This window comes from Platichthys flesus, chromosome 16 (genome assembly GCF_949316205.1).
Source record: "Platichthys flesus chromosome 16, fPlaFle2.1, whole genome shotgun sequence".
Classification (NCBI taxonomy): domain Eukaryota; kingdom Metazoa; phylum Chordata; class Actinopteri; order Pleuronectiformes; family Pleuronectidae; genus Platichthys; species Platichthys flesus.
In genome coordinates this window covers 19,184,012-19,201,638 of record NC_084960.1, presented here as the reverse complement: position 1 = coordinate 19,201,638, position 17,627 = coordinate 19,184,012, and the positions used below count along the sequence as shown (strand labels likewise).

Below are 17,627 nucleotides of genomic sequence, written 5' to 3'. Positions count from 1 at the left end.
GTGCCCACACCCCCAATAAGACTTGCATGTGTGTGTTCCTTGTTGGAGCCCTTAGTGTGGATTTGGTCACAGAGGAAGCTCAAAGCCGATTATTCAAAATGTTAAAATTGAGCAGTCATATTTATTTCATGATTTAAATAGTTGCTTTATTGGTGAATCATGTAAACACAAGATAAGAAGAAAAACAGCTCAGCTGACCATTCACTTGTCAACTCTGCCCCCATTATTCTCTCCTTACCCCTTCTCTTCATGCAACTCGGATTCTCAAAGAGTTAAAATGGAGGCTCTGCCTGTTGGTCACATGTCTGACACACTGGCATGTGCTACTGCACACGCACACACATACACACGCACACTGAGGCACATATGCAGGCATGTATGAGCTGCAGAGGGAGGCAGCCAGAGGATAGAGAGCCAAGAAGGAGAAGGGGGCGAGAGCAAGGCAAAAAGAGAGGAGTCCCCTCCCCCAGTGCAGTAATGTGTGCTCACCTCCCCCCACTCGAAGTGGGTGTGTGCAAACGGTGGGTGTGCCGTATCCCATCCACTGTACTCGCTCACGTGGTCTGGAGGAAAGAGTGTGTGTGTGTCACACTAGCGGTACATTGCTCTGTTGGGTGGCAGCCTTGGAGAAAATACTGTGACGGTTTAATGGACGTACTTAGATAAGATGAAAATGGAACGGCAGGTTCTAACAGTAGAATTCATTATTTCGATGACTGCCACAACTGTATCTTTGGAATGCTGAGGTTCTAAAGACAAAATCATCTGTGTCTGAGCAGAAATGAATAATACAGCCTTATTTTCAGGCTGTAATTGAAAGATTTAGGGAATCTGGTTTCTCTGTGTATGTGTGAGTAAATCTCTGTCCGCGAACTGGCAGGGAAACAGCCAGCAGACTCTGAAAAAGAAAGCAGAGCTACAGTAGATATCTGGGGACAGTTTTTCAGAAGAAACAAGCTCAATCCTCTCATTGTCTTAGCCCCACTGAAAAGAGCCTGTTTTGAATGCTATTTATGCAAAAGTCCTACTTCTAAATGATCATTTTTTAAATTTTTGGTTATTTAATAGTTTTTCTTAGGATTTGTTTTTTGAATGGGCTTTACTTTACTGTATAGTTTTGATGGAGGTTCTGCAAAGTGAATTTATTGTTTACATATTTTAATATTTTTGATTTAATCATTTTAATTAAGAATGATTTGTAAACGTTTTTCTCAACAACCTAAGTTAAAAAAAAAACCTTTGCGATGAATCACTGTCATAAATAAGTCTGTTGAGCTTATACAGAGGCAACAGTTATCTGTGACATGCGAGTTAAAAATTAGGCTTGTATATAAAATGCCATATATATGCTATATTTTAATTTCTGTATCGGTCAGAAATGCATTTTGCTTTGAGGTGTTGTCTGTAGTGATTGGAGCTTCACTGTGGAGAGAGTTTGTTTTCACATTTATCTGCTGAGGTGGGAAAATGTCTCTACTCACCTTGATATCAGTTTGACACACGGATAAACGAGCATGGTTTTGTTACTACATGTTCCTACATTTTAAGCCAAGTTAGGTCTAGTAACAACCCAGACAAGTGATTCAAAGCTCAAACACAGAAGTCAATAGCTAGGATAGGTTTTCTGTTTACATTATTTGTATAACTAATAGTCATTTTAAATTATAGTCACAGATATGATGAAAGTGAAACTCAAGTAAAATGTTCACAGATGATATATACATTTTTTACAATAATTCTCTTTAGACCTTCACAACCCTGTTGAACCAACCGCACCATCTTAACTTACTTTAAATAAAGTGCTTTGTTGCCTGAATGTATCCACAGAAAGGATGCAAACCAAGAAATCAGGTGTGACAGTCACAGTCCACCCCACCCACCTCCACTGACCTCAATAAATGTAGCGCTTAATTCTACGTATAAAAATAAATTAAAGATAATACAGTGAGCCATTGTTTCCTAAGGAGGTTTTAGATATTCAAATATTTTAATAAAGCAAGAGTGGCAGGTTCATTTGAAGGGTTTGTTATTTTGTTTCCACAAAAAGGCCCTCATGTAAATTATTATTTCCAGAGCATGTTCAAGATTTTAACTTGTATGTAGGAGATCTTTAATTTAATTCTTTCTTCATATACTAATAAGGGAAAAAGGAAGAAAAGGGCCAATGGCAAACTTTAACTTAAGCAGGTAAGTCACACATATGAACCGTGGGGTGAACAAAGAACATTTTAATTAAGCTATATCAGGGTTGTGGTTGGTAAAGAAACATTAGATATAAATGGTCGGTATTTCTATTGCGCTTCCTTAGTCTTGATGACCTTTCAAAGTGCTTTACGGTAGTTTTTGCCATTCAACCATACACACACACTTTCACTGCATCTGCGTGCAGTACTTTCCTTTCGACATATGTGACCATACAAATGATGACATAATTCACCGTATGTACAGGGACACTGAGGAGGGGGAGCTTAGGGCCCCAAAAAAGGTTTGGGGCGGGCCCTGCCCCGTGGTATGATTTCCACAATGTGTGGCTGTCAAAATCTGAACTTTATCCTAGTTAAACTATTACTATGTTCTAATATTCCCTGATGCATTATTGTTATTTTAATATTACTCTTCGCATTATACGGTATTAATAGTAGTATTTAGGCTGATATTCTTATGTATTTCAACAGTTTTCCACTGGCCCGTTCAGGTAAATGGGATGAAGAATTCATTTCAGGATACATTCCCCCATTAGATCAGCATTTCCTCAGTTATATTATAGTGTCATCGTTTGCAGGATTTATAAGAGAAGAGCCAACCAGAGGATCAGGGTGACTCAGTCGGCCCTCTGCTGTTCAAAGCTGCAAACAAGGAAATTAAATCCATGGAGGCGAGGCTGGTGTGTGTGCATGTGTGTGTGCGTACATGCATGCGCTTGTGGTATAGAGACAGCTCCCTTCCTTTCGGCTTGTCTATAGGCTGCCGTTGGTCCCGCCCTGTTCCATGCTGATTCAAAACAAAGTGAAGCCTGACATCACTTACACAAGCACATGCACACACGCACACACAAACACACACGCATCACTTAGACAAAGCAGGAACCCCCTCCTTCCCTCCTGTCTTCCTCCTCTCTCCCCCATTTTGTTTTTGAAAAGGGGCGCAAACAGAGGCTGGGCCCCTGGTCGCTTACATTCAATCAGTCCAAGTAGAAAAGCCTCCAGAAAATACTAATCACAATTATGAACATGTTATACATAATTTTATGCAATCAGCTTTTCTGTGTTGCCATTAAGAGTCAAATGGCAGCAGTCTTTGTTTTTATTGTATAATCTATTTGATCAATAATCAAGTGAGGTTTTCCATCCCATTCACTGAAATACTGACAACACACTGACAGAGTAAAATATATTTTTCAACCAACACGAAACAACTAAAGAAAGTATAAGATGTGAGTTAGTTTTTACAAATGCTCTTATGGTTACAAAATAGTTAACAAAGATGATTCATTGTTAATATTTATTAAATTGTCACATTAAATTAGTATTTTTGACCGAATAGTTTTTCGTGAGCTTGATACCAGTCGAATCATTGCAGTATGTGGAGGTATAGCGACTTTCATGGTAGAAAGGTAACTCCCTCAGTAGAAGTAAACTGTACATGAAGGTTGAAATGACTGGGGCCTGCATCCGTCAACGGACATTGATGATTTCAAACCTCATTATGAATCATTCTGTGCTCCTATTCTACTATGTCCTGTGTGTTTGCTGAAATTCAGCTGCAGCAGAAACCTCCTCAGCATTTCACTTGTGACTCCATCACGAAACAAATTAAAAATAGATTGTTTTTCACCCTTTCCTCAGTTCCCTGTAGCACTTAAAATCAAACAGGATGCGTCTGATTAAACTTTTAAGACTCAGTTTAACAAAAATCGTATTAATTCATTTTTGATCTACTATAAACAATCAGCCAGTGTATTATATCCAAATCAGTAAACTGGATTGTGACTGATGTTTAAACACTGAAAAGCTAAATAGTTAATCAGTTAAAATTTCATTATTATTCATTTGTTTGTGGAAATAAATCTGAACATATTAGAATGTTTCATTTTCCGCTTTACTTACTACTTTTTATGTCTTAACATTCCATTCATGTCACTTAGGCCTTCATTTGGAAAAAAGCTTTAAAGGCTAACCTTGTTAAAATACACAATATAAAATACACAATATATCATAAACTAAAACTTTGGTAGTTTATGACTACCAAAGTTTTTCTAGTTACTAACTTTTTCTAGTTAGTTTCATTTGAGTCCTTTGCAAATTCTTCACCATGCATTTGAAATGCTTTTACTGTCTTTTCAGTTTTAAAAATGGCAAGACTGGTTATTTAAATGCTTTGAATCATGTTTAAAAATAATTGTAGGTGTGCTGACGCATATAAAAATCAATCACATTTTAGAAATCTGTTATAACTACACCAAGATTCACCAATTTCCCTTTTTTCTTATTTACTTATATTTTTATTTAAGTGACATTTTCATTCAGGCTCTTGGTCAAGCCTTGGATTGACCTTTACCAGTTCTCTAAACTATTTTAAAAAAAAAAGGGAAGAAAATAGTTACTACTGCAAGATTGGAAAAATTAATAAGTATATATTTTTTTCATATCAAATAATGTAAGGCCAGAAATAAGCTATAATAGGACTACAAACCATATGTCAGGTTATTTGCAAAAAGCTGTTTTGGGATTTCAGAAACATTTGAGTGTCCAATTTTCTTGTAATATAAAAATAACTAAATTAGTCTCTTTATGGAAAATTAGTGAATGATACGGTTCACACGTCAGCGTGGACTTCGAAGTGAACATTGAGCCATTGTGTGAGCAGGGAGTGGCCTTCATGTGTGAAGTGCTGTTTGACTTTTTAACGCCAGCATTGTTGATCTCGCTGCTTTTATGAAAAAAGTCGATTGAATTTGTGTCAAACGACTTTAAAGGTTAAAAGAAGGAAAGGGCTTCGGTCTCTGATGGAGAAGGTGACTGCACCAGGTTTATATACTGCAGCGACGTGCTCATCTTTAGTCCTTCTGCTTGATCATGTTTATACTCCTTAACAAAAGAATACTAACAGTGTAGAGAAATATGGAGAGACGTTTCATCGTTTAGTCGTTTGACTTTGAGAACGGAGCATTACGTGGCACGGATCTGTTGGTATAACGCCTCACTGCTTCAGTTTTGTGCCTCGGTAAATTGGAAACAAATGTCTCCTCCTGTCAGAGAAGCGTCGGGTTCGGTTCTTTGACTCGTTGTTTTCGATGTCAGACCTGATCCGTGTTCATATAGAAACCTCCAGGCGGCCTACTTAACTTAATTCCTCAACCTTCACCTGTGCGTCGCGAGCAGAAGCCCCGGTGCCTGTGAGCTGGAAGCACCGGGACGGGAACAGCTTCTTGTGGCCGCCATGGCACCGACCCCCCCCACCCTCGGTGCGTCGGAGGCGTGAGCGGCTCATGGCACACATTCTATAGTATGGATAATCCCCCTCCCCCTCCCCCGCCTGTAGTAACTCCCGAGTAGTTTTTACGCACTTCATGAATGGAGGGACGCGCGCGTGCTCGTCCTCCCTCCTCCTCCTTACGAGTGAAAAAAAAGAAAGAAGCGGAGGGTGCGCGCGTTCGCGAGGATGAGGTGTCTCCGTCTCGAGATAATTGGACAAAATTAATTGAAATGATTTATAGACGTTGCCATAGAAACGACAGCATCCACACACATGCTGTTGATGTACGTGACGCTGGTGAGAACCTCAGAGGGAAGGTGGCGCGCGCATGCATGTGAGCGCGCACGAAGGGAGGTGTGTCTCTATGTTGATACCGTTAAATCATGTGCTATTTATCATCATTCGATTTATTATTGCATATAAATGAATCTATAGATCTGTATATGATCCAGGTCTGTCCACTGTGTGACGACAGCTTTGAGATAAACCAGGGTTTTTGCCTGATGGTGTCTTGTGCCTCCCAGCGCCTGCAGGATCCCATGTTCACGTAATGGCGCATGTGGTTCGATCGCCTCCTCCTCCCATGTACGCTGCATGTGCTCACCCAGTTCTTCTGGTGAATTCTCCGTTGTCATGTGACCGCACGCTCATTGTAGTAAATGGGCGTTGCCTGGTCAAGATGGCCGCGCATTGGCTCTCACGTGTAGCCATGGATTTGTGTGTGTGTTTGTGTGTGAGAGGGTGGGGGAGAAGAAGAGGGAGGAAGGTGTTGTTTTTATTGAACCAGGGAATGTGGCTGCTGTCCACACACCTGTGGAAATAGTATGGCGGCAGAAAAGAAAGCACATATGGAAAAGAAGCCTGTGGGAAATCTGAGATGCAAGTTGTGTTCTCCAAGCAGCCTCCTCTGGTGAGGTTTATCAGTTGATGGTTTCTTGTAAAGAAAATAGGAATCACGAATAGGTTCAAACTATTTCAGGCAAAATAAATGAGAAACATTCTCTCTGTTAAGGTTACACACCAACCCACACTTTGTCTCATATTTTTGTTTCAATGTGGTCACTTCAAATCTTAGCAACTGATATAACTGTAAAGTGAAGGCTCATGTCAGATCCACACAGGGCAACCTTTCAGCTTCATTCAAAGGGTGAGCTTTTGCTGAAATGTTGAGAAAAAGGTCATCAACTTAAAGCCTATGCGTCATCAGGCTCAGAGTTCCGTTTATAAATGAGAACCATAGATTCATTACACTGCCTTCCTGTGGGCATGCGGCCCCCACTCGTACACACACATCCCCCTCCCTCGCTTGTAGCGCGTCCATAACATGAAGCAGCGATATAGGCAGCACAAAATGGCTAATAGAGGGGGAGGGGGAGGGGGAGGCGGCTGAGGGGGAGCTGAGGTGTGGAGCATCTCCTCAGCAGTGGAGGGCTTTCCCACCAAGGGCACAGGCCGGGATTTGATGGTTTCTCTTTAAGCCTCACGTATTTCAGTCACCTTTCAGTGCCCAGTGCTATCAATTCTTCTCCTTACTGTCTGGTCTTTGTTAGAACCTGAATCAATGTGAGTATTTTCCTCACATTTATGACATGCAATAAAAGATCACTATTTGAGGATCAACAGCATCAATCTTCATCAATGATAAACTTATCCATAAAAGGCCGAAGATTTATCCACAGGTGTGTCAATGAGCAGATCATTGACACAATTGAAATATTTCTCTACAATTTTATGTGGGAAAACAAGAACAAATTTACTTATTAGCAAAAGTAAGACTCAAATTGCTTGATTTCACAACTCTTGAGAATACTTTTTAAAACTAGTTGAATAAAGCAGTTTCTAAGTAATTCCTAATCTATTTGTAATTTTATTCCTATTTCTATTTCTTTCTTAATTTTGAGGCTTTCAATTTATACTGTTATATAAATACAAATTCGAAAAATGCCTTGCTTTCTACCTGGTCTTGTTTAAACAAATGTGTTATCTAGTAATAGTCACAATGTTATATTTAATGAAAAGTATAAGAAAAACCTATAAAAACTCAAATTGTGTGATTCTAGTAAAACAATCGTAAATGTCAATGGATTGTTGATGACCTTTGACATCCCTGTGAAACCAAAAGGAGTAAGTCATACTTAGGGATGTGATTTCCTCCACACATCCTCCAAAGGTGGCAGAAGAACCAGCTAGCCCGTCTCCACTAGCCCAAGATCACGCTAGTGTAAGAGATGTGCTTGAATACAAGAAATGATAACTTTGGACACAGTAATTCATTCAATTATGTAGTTTTCCTACTGCCATGTCCTTTTAGTCCAGAATTGTCAGTAATCTGTATTGGAAAATCTTTTGGACTCTGGATCAGTACATTCTAATCAACAGATTACTAGAAGTTTGGTACACAGAAAATAACCTTCAAGTCAATCTGTTTAAATTTAAGATAGACATTTGTGTGAACTGTTGTTTTCGTGATTAATGCCCAGAGACATTATTACACCTTTTTTTTGGCAATGAATTCCATTACATCAATTTGATGATTTTATTAGTAAACACAAAATTCATAAATCTCAATTTTTCTAGTCCAAACCTTAATTTCTGGTATTTGAAGATGAGACGGTAACATTAAAACAAGAAACTGATAAAACCAATCGATTTGAGTCCCATTTTTTGATTCTGCATCTGGAAAAAAATAGCCCTGTTGCCTTTAATTGTAAAATAAAAAGGGGGGAAAAAAAACCCTTCTCAAAATGGAGACCCTCGCCTCTCCAAAATGGAGGTCTGTCGCACCAGCTGCAGGCGGGGTCAGAGTGGAGAACGGAGCCTGAACTTTGACCCATACTGTTGCAACCCCCTCCTCTCTTTTCCCTAAATGAATTCCAGGGCTGAGGCCTCCCTCTCTCTCGAACATGTCGCCCACCCTGCGTTAAATTGTAACTTCCCTTGCACCGCTTCCTCTTCAGGCTGTGCAATAGTAAGATCACATAGAGAAATTCTACCGCACATGTTTTCTGTTCAATACTATTCTACATGTGTGTGTCGCTAAAGAGGTGTCAGTATCAGTATCACATAATGTGGATTTGTATTAATATTTCTCCTATATTCTACTGTGCGTTCTGATAGGATTGTGAGGAGAGCAGCCACAATGACGACTATTACTGAATTATTGTTGAATAATAATGAAAAGGATCAGTAGAAGAAAATGTGAGTTAAAAGTAAATATATGTTTTAGTAAATAGAAAATGTAGTGTTTTGCTCCACTATTTATGCCACCTTGAATAATGTGCAGCATTTCCTTTTATTTTGCCCTTTTCTATTAGGTATAATAAATTAAATATTACTTCATGGGAAGGAAATGTGAACATTTTAAACTTGAGTGCCTGTGTAGATTCTAATCTGTGTGGTCAGGTCACTCGCCAATGGTAGAGTTGAGATCAGGGGCATCCTTTTTTGGAAGGTATCTCAATTTGACATTAGCAGGAAAAAGTATTCTTGTTGGCTGAATAAACCCTTATTACAGTATCCCAACTACTGAACCCCCCCTCAGAAGTAGTTATTCTTAGAGTGAAATTCTGATTTAAGATTTGAGGTGAGGGTTGTAGCATTGTGCCATGCGATGCACTGCCACTAGGCACCCATAATAATAATAATATATATATATATATAATAATATATATATATATATATATATTGCATAAGATATAAACAAGGAAATGTAGCCGTCAAAAGAGAAAAGACAGAAAACCATCATGGGGAAAGAAGCTGAGACAGGTCACTAAGGATGTTCCACACTGAGCTCATAAATTACACATTTCAGTCACTTCTCAGCAGTTGACACAATTAGAGAGTGCTCTGTTTTATTAAACAACATACTTATTGCAGAGTTTTATTTCAATGACAATTTCACGCTTGTAACAACTTTTGAAACTTGATTCATTTCAAATTTTGTTGCTTCAATGTGGCAACATCATCATAATTCTTCTAATAAAATAAGTTTCCAGTTCGATCTTTATTATGGATTTTGGTTTATTATGAAACGCAGTAGAGTAGTTATCCTTCCTGTGCGTAAAGGGAGTGTGAAAACACACTTGCTCTTTTGCTTCACACTTCTGTTTCACACTTGTGCATTTCCACATATTTACAGCTAGCAGCTGCCACACTCTCCTTCCCTTGACTGATGCACTGAGCTTTGGCTAACCTGTGTGGAATCCCTCTCTTCCGGTACCATTCCCTCCTCCGTCCTTACACTTCCTCCTCTTCTTCCTTACACTTCATCATACCTCCTCTTCTGAATTATTTTCCCCTCAAGAAATATTCAATTGATGAGATTAAAGGATCGCTGATGAGGAAGTGATAGCATGATCACGTTATCTACTCATAAATACCTATTTAGATTAATCTCATAAATTAGTCTGATTTAAAATGTATTTGTTGAATAAGTATCAAATTTGACACCACAATCAAGATAATATGTTAAACATACATTGTTTAACCACAAGGTTAGGTTTTATTTTACCCTTGAGCTCTTCATCATATAACCCTCAGCTGGCTTTCTGTGTGCCTCATCTGAAGATGGCGTGAGGTGTGGACATTCTCCCTGTACATGACTCTTTTATAAATACCAGTTCATCTGCAGAACATGGCGTATGCATGGTTTTTGTGCATACATCTCCCCCCAGGAGAGGGACTGGAGATGAATGGAAGAAGGGAGGGCAGAAAAGGAAATGGAACAGGCGGTAGAAAGAGAGCAGGAGGTGTGAAAGAAATGAGACACAATTTGTGGTGCTAGGGCACAACACTAGGAAGATTCTATTACATTTAGGTGCAGATCCAAATCAGGGGGACGATCCAAGAAGGTCTTTTCCACTTCTCAAACATTACACTATGAGGGTTTTTTCGCAACATTTTTCTTAAATAGCTTAGAAAATGCAAAAAGCAACACTTTTAGGGGTCTGATTTTTATAAGTGTGTGAGGTTTGGTGCAGATTCAAATAATAATAATAATGTAAATTAAAATGTGGTTTCATAAGGAGACTGTTGGGCCTGGTAATGTGCAATCTGAGTGCTATTCAAATTCTGAAAATGCATTTTTATTTCTTTGGTAACAAAGACTAATGCCATCATTTTTTGTTTCCAAGGAAATGTTGCACAGTTCAAGAAAATTAAAATACAAGTTAATCTGTGATTTGTTTTTAATACTATTAGTAATCAGGAGGTGGCGCAACAAGTACATGGAATAGAGAGAGTACTAACTAGAAGCTTGTTAGTTATCTTAGTGTATCAGTTGTAGTGTATCACTGCTGTGTCCAAGGTCATTGAATGCAGGTTGAATTAGAAAGAGGCTTTACTGTATGATAGAGCAGAGATGTTGATGAGATTTGTTTTTGGTTTGACTTGTACCACCTGTAGTAGAATAAAACAGAAGCTTTCACTTGACGCTGACCTTTTTCTACATGGCCTCGACACCTCTCTGTATTCATGGACTCAGTGTTTAGCTCATATCATTAGTAAACGAAACAGCGATGATATTGGTGTTTATCATAAGAGTCTGAGGGCGAAACGATATCAGTAGGATGGGCAGATGGGGTTAGACGACAGGATATTTGGCGGCTAAGGCGGTCAATATAGATGCTGAATGATGCTGTTTGGTTGTCTCTCGCCATTAGAAATAAAAAATTCATCTGAGATTTTCTGCTGGCCACATAGCTCTTATAAAATATTAACCCCCTGCACTTCTGTTCTCCTTAAGCTTTCAGCTAGCATTTGCGTTTTGCTAGAGGACGTCTGAGAGTCAACTGTGCACATAGCTGTTTTCATGATGGTTTACAGGTATTGGATATACTGGCCACCACAATCTCTGAATGTGTTTAATTAGCCTTGCTGTAGAAAACAAAACTCCTGTCTCATGATTATCTTTAACTGCATCCTTCAACATGTTATGTTTCTTTTGGAGGAAAAGTCGTTCACAGTTCATTTCCTGCTGAGAATAAGAAAAGAAGACAACGGTACCACTCCAAAGCTGTCTGTTAAAAATAAGGTTTCAATCAGTGGCTGGTTAGCTTAGCTTAGAATAAACACTGAAAACATGGGGAAACTATTAGCTTGGCTCAGTCCAAAGGATGCACCTCCAGAGCTCAGTGATTAACATGATGCCTCTTGTCTGTTAAATTTGTACAAACACCGGAGTGTGTCAAGAAAAGGTCGGTCCTGCAAAACAAGCTTCTAGACAACGCCCCAGTTGTTTTGTGCTGGTAATTGAGGAAGTTTCTTGTGATAACTGGCTTCAGTAAGGTCACACCATGAATCTGGTCCCTTGCTTCGCTCACCAGCTCCACAATTTCCTGTTGATCCTGGATATCGCTCCTGGACAGTAAACATGCCTCCACTTTGAAATGTGACGAAGAGGGAGAGCTGTCATCATTGCCTGAGGAGGTATTTCTTAAATTGGACCAGAGCGTCCTCCTCGGCTGGATTCACCTCATTCGTCTGATCTGCTGCTGTGTTCTTTCGGCTACTATGATAAATGGCATTGTATTTATATAGTGCTTTTCTAGTCTTGATGACCACTCAAAGCTCTTAACAGTACAGTTCTACATTCACCCACACATTCATACAGTGCATCTATTCGGAGAACTTAGTTATTCTATGGGGGGCCATTCGGGGTTCAGTATCTTGCCCAAGGCCACTTCGGCATGCAGATGGGTCAGACTGGGGATCGAACTGCCGACCTTCAGGTTGGAGGACGACCACTCTACCCCTCAGCCACAGCCGCCCACTATACAGACTTTCTACGGACTAAATGCTATAGGAGGCCAGGCAGAGAAGGTCCACAGAAACCTGGACATTTGGGTTCACACATACACATCCCCAGGGGGAAGTGCGGAGGATCTCTGCAAATTGTTGCTTTTTATCAACTCAAGAAGCACTACTGATTACGACACAAACACACATCCTGTTAGTGGTTTACTCACTAAGCTGCACAACAGCAAGTGGATGCATCTATAAGTTTATAGGAAAGCCAGTAAACCACAACAAACAGGTGCCAGGGTTTTACTGTCCATTCCTTGGGCCACACGATCAATAAAGCAGAGATTTGTTCATTTGTGGATTATGGTGCCAAGCGTTCGCACACTCCACGTTTCATGGAGTGTGTGTTCGACATCCAACTGGCAACTTGTGTTTATGTGAGGCCTCCAGGTTCTCTGCAACTTGCCTTGACTCTTCAGATGTGGGGACCAAAAACACAAGTTAAATTAATGTTGTGGTTTTAAAAAATGTCTTTCAAAGGGATTTTTGGATTATCACAAGACTTCACTGTGACAAGGCTGAAAAAGTTTGTTGTATAGTTAATGAAAGTTTAACTATTTGTTTCCATAACTGTAGTCACCGCAAATTTGAAAATCTCATTTGAACTGTCTGAAGAACACAGGCATTTTTCAATTTTAGATTTTGTCTGCCTAACTGGTGTTTTGGATGTGATATCTTACAAAGTCACATGTCAATATGACAATAGAGCATTAGGGCCACTTAAAGAAAGAAAAATAATATTATGAGAATAAACTCATAATCTTAGCCAGTGTCATCTAAGAGGCGGAATATCAGTAGATAAATCAGGTGAAGCATCTGTCACCAGAGCAGCGTGAATGCACTCGTTTATTAGAGAACGAGGTCAAAAAGTCAATACTGGTAGAGTGAAGTTCTTCGACAGTCTGTCAGTTACAGCTACTTGTTGCACTTGTTGCATGAATTGTGGGGCACCTCCTCCAGAAGCAGGCAGCTCATCCTGTCTGTGCCTTTGCATGCAACAATGAACGTGGAACACTCTGTACATCTTTCTGAAAACGAGTTGTAACCTGTTCATTTTGCTGGCCTGACATTGAACATGGTTAGGTGGAGAGGTTCATGCCTTATTCTTTGTTCCAAGAATTGAAAGGAAAGCGACATTGATTTGAATTTATTCTTAAAAGGTCATGTTGATTGGGTCTGCATCTATTCCACTGGCTCCTAGTTATTCAGGTCCATGTTGTGTTTTGTGTCTATGAAAGGGCAGCACAACACCCTCATACCCACAGACACAGCTCATTGTGGTTCTAGGGGGCCACCTCTGTCTGGTCTGAAGAGCTCTGACCCCTGACCCTTGACCCCCCCCAGAAGCAATGTCTTCCTCTTCTCTCGCTACTCTCCTCCACCTCCTCCTCGAGTACCACACTTTTTTCATTCTCATGGCCTCTTTTTTTTCTTTCTCCTCCTCTTTCTCTTTGCTTCTTTGTTCTGCTGGAGACGGGAGCTGAGCGTGGCTTCACAGCTGAGGGAACCTTGACAGCGCAGTGTTTTTTTCCAGACATCTACAAGCTTCACTGACAAAGTGTTTCCATCTTTGCATGTCAACAGTGAGTCAGGGATGAGGGTCTCAGTCAAACCTTATATTGTCGCTTTTGACAATTGTTACTCACTTCCAAATCTATTGAACTGTGCTGTTGCTTTTCAGGTATATGTACTATTAACAACAAATAATTCATTACAAGTTATGGATGGCAACTGTTTCAAGGAGGCTTCATGAACTTTTAATTTGCCTTATGCTAATGGTGCTGTGACGCACTGATTGATAACACAATCGGGGTGCCTTGGGTACGAGTCAAAGATGTTTCAAATGACATGAGGTAACTGATGAGTACGAGCCAATGTGAAGCATTTCGTTTGTCATCCATCCACCCGCCCATCCACCTTCTTTCTCCACCCATTCCTAACCTGTTGCCATGGTTTCAGCCAATGGGGTAGTCCGTGGGTTGGCAGGCAGGGATGACAGGGGTCAAGCAAGTTCGTCCGTTGGCTTGATGGGGGTGGGGATGTTTGTGTGTGTGTGTGTGTGTGTGTGTGGGGGGGGGGGGGTGATGGTTTGGAATGGAGCAAAGGGGATAACCGGGGGTGATGTGGTGATAAGTAAGAACTTTTGTTGTGTTTGTGTTGTTGGTCATTATTGGTGGTTTGTTGTATTGTATGGTGGATGCTATATGGAGATGTAGGGGACAGGGCTGTTTTTATATGTATAACAGGTTTTAGGGGTGGAGTTTGTGATTAACTGAGCATTGATTGAGGATCGAAGGGCTTTTCCATTTTTTTATTATGGGGGGCTGGTCAGGTATTCTCAATGCACAAAAGACCATTTGATCTGTGCTGGAGCCTCCTGGGGGGTTTGGGAGGGGTTTAGTTGGGGGGTTGGTTGTTGTTGTTGGGGTTTAGGGCCACTGATTCTCACGTGGGTGGGGCGTTGATAAGGAGCGGTGAATGTAGGACACAGCACTCTTTTCTATTACTACATTTAAGTTATCAAGAATTTTTTCCAGTGAGGCCCACATCCAAATATCCCACAGCTCTTCAACACAAGGAGGCCGAGGGTCAAAAGTGCAGCACGAAGCAACAAGACCATTTTCTGGATTAAGTGTTTGAGTTGGGCAGAAACCCCTAGATTAACACTCAGTAGAGTGCATACCTCCACCAAGGCCCATCAGTGCCTTTAGAGCTGCACCAAATTATTCATTAACTAAAACCAGTCCCATAAAATAATCAAGATCCATGAATTCTTATCAGTGGAAATCTCAATCTTGTAATGTTACAGAAATGTCCTCTGCCCCTAATCCATTTGTTCTCTTCTGACCCATACCACATCCTTCCACCAGGTATGTGGTAATCCGGCCTTTAGTATATACTCTTTCTTAGAAACACACAGGCCAACAAACGGACAGGGGTGAACACATATGCTCCTTGTCGGAGGCAAAAGACACGTTGTTTGGGTTTCCTGTATGGATCCACTTTCTGTAAAGCTATATAGAGAACAAGCATTTTTTTATTATGAACATTGTTTTCCCCTGTGCACAGATTTATCTGAAATAATTATTTCCACTCAGACTCTTCAGCACAATCAACAATGTGTGTTCCTTATGTATTGAAGATGAGAGGGGGGTTATTTCAGAGGATGTGTATATGTGCAACAATGATCGGTCAAGAATGAGACAAGCACACGCACACGTGACGACTATGAGGGCCAATCTCTTTGCACAACCTCACTCTCAAAAACGGATTAAAATATATTTACTGGAGAGACTTCTTTTTATTTAGCAGAGTACCCTTCCTGCCCACTGTGTGAATTTGGCTGAGCATGACACTGTCTCACCACTGGCTGTGGATTCAGTGTTTTTTACTCAGAACGAGTGGAGCTGAATCCCCATCATGGCAGACTGTGGCAGTTGGACTGGGTTGGTGGATGTAGACATCCTGTCCTGTCCACATCCATGTAGGAAATTCACTTGTTTCCATGCGACCCATGCAGCTGGTCTCTTAGGTACGAGCACAGTCCTTCTCCTGTTGTGTGTCATTTTCACTCTCCTTTGTGTTTGTTTGTGTTGCCATCGTGCACATTTCCTGGCTGCATCCGTGCCAAGTGGACAAACACAGGGCCACTAACAATATTGCTGTGAAAAGAGATTCGGATTTGTGGCAAAACCAAGTAAACAATAAATCACAAGATGAGAGGATAGCCACGTTTCTCTTGTCACATGAGCTACATGTATACATAATCATATTGCACATCATTCCTATCTTGGTTCAAAGAGGCAGTGATAAAGATGGTGTAGAGAGATCAGAGGGACCAAATGGGTGATGTGTTGTGATGAGACAAGAGATATCTCCACACATAGAAGACACACAACTCTCTTCTCAGCTGCTGCATCTGTAAGAAGAGGTGGGGCCTAAATATTTGGCCTCTCAAGGTGGCTGTGGCTCAGGGGTTAGAGTGGATCATCCACATCAAGCAGGCTGGTGGTTGGATCTCCAGATCGTCCAGTCCTCAGGAACCTTAATTGCCCTGGTGTCTGTGCTGACAGTGTGAGAAGAGCAGCATATAGAAGCACTGATATGTGTGAATGCGCTTGTAGTTTAAAGTGCTAGAGAAGAGCTATGTACAGTCCATTACCCGTTTCATACAGTGCCCGTGTATAGGGTGTGTATCAGTGGAAGTTACTTCAAAAAGGCTTGTCTGCCGCTTTCTGTCTGTTTTGTCTGCTTGTCTCTCAAGACACGTTCTGCTTTCATTCAGGGGCCTCCTCTTCCTTTCACTCTCTTATCCCCGCAACACCCTCAGTATAACAGCCGGGGCAGTGTTACACCTGTCATCGGCGTGCACACAAACACACACGCACTGATGTTGTTTGGTGTGTCTCTTCCTTCTTCACATCCTGATTTTTATGCAATTTGCAGAATTGTTCAAACTTGCTCATACAGTGTGTTTTGTTTCCACAGGACTAGAAAACTGCAGATCAGAAACATTCCACCGCATCTACAGTGGGAGGTAAGTTAATAAATCCTTTATTTTTGCTGGGATCATTTACATTTACATCTCTTCACACCCAGCTCCCATTACTACCAGATACAACAACATGTTGTGAAAGATGTTGTTCTGTAATGAACTGCATGCCTGGAGTCCAACGAGGACGCTCAGTCGGTTTCTTTTTGCAAGAGCTTTTTCAACGGGTGATTTGTGAATACATTTTACCCATGAAATGGTATTTACCCTTATTTTGGGCTGTTTTTTAAAAACAGTGGATTCAAATGGAATATTTGTTTTTTAAAAACAAATATACCACAGTTCTGCCCCATAATTGTATCACTATTGTATCACTATAATTGTATCATAATTGTATCACTAGTGTCACTAGCTGCTTTCAGAAACGCACAGAACTCCGGATAATCTCCTGACATTCTCCATCGGAGGCTGTACCTGAGAATGCTAAAGTCTGCGTGAGAGGCTACAGATTTTCTCTGGAGTTTCTCCTGCCAGCATAATGTCAGGATGATAAATAGTGCCAGAAGACACTTGATAAAGGGCAGTCACGGTGTTGATGTGCTGTAAACAAAAACATGATCTTCACTGCAGAGTTTTCTACGTTATGTCATGCCTCCGCCTGCTGCTCCTTCTCACCTGGACGCTCCAGAGTTAGAGAAAGTCTGGTCCCAATGGTTTAGTTCATGTCTAAAAAAACAACTCCTGGTTGTCCTGCATAGACAAAATCTTTTCCCCCCAAAATGCTCTGTTTGATTGCGCTTGAAACATGTGTCCAGCTGCTGCTCCTGCTGCATCGTGCTTCTAAACTGACTGTGCACAA

General features: G+C 40.7%; 1 protein-coding gene across 1 annotated transcript in view; it reads left to right on the top strand.

The window, feature by feature from the left end:
* Nucleotides 1-17,627, top strand: part of igf2bp1 (insulin-like growth factor 2 mRNA binding protein 1) — a 47,389-nt gene that overhangs the window by 17,656 nt on the left and 12,106 nt on the right. Inside the window, exon 3 of the mRNA XM_062407130.1 lies at nt 16,765-16,813. Coding sequence (XP_062263114.1) covers nt 16,765-16,813 — 49 coding nt within the window. The remainder of the gene's footprint in view (nt 1-16,764; nt 16,814-17,627) is intronic.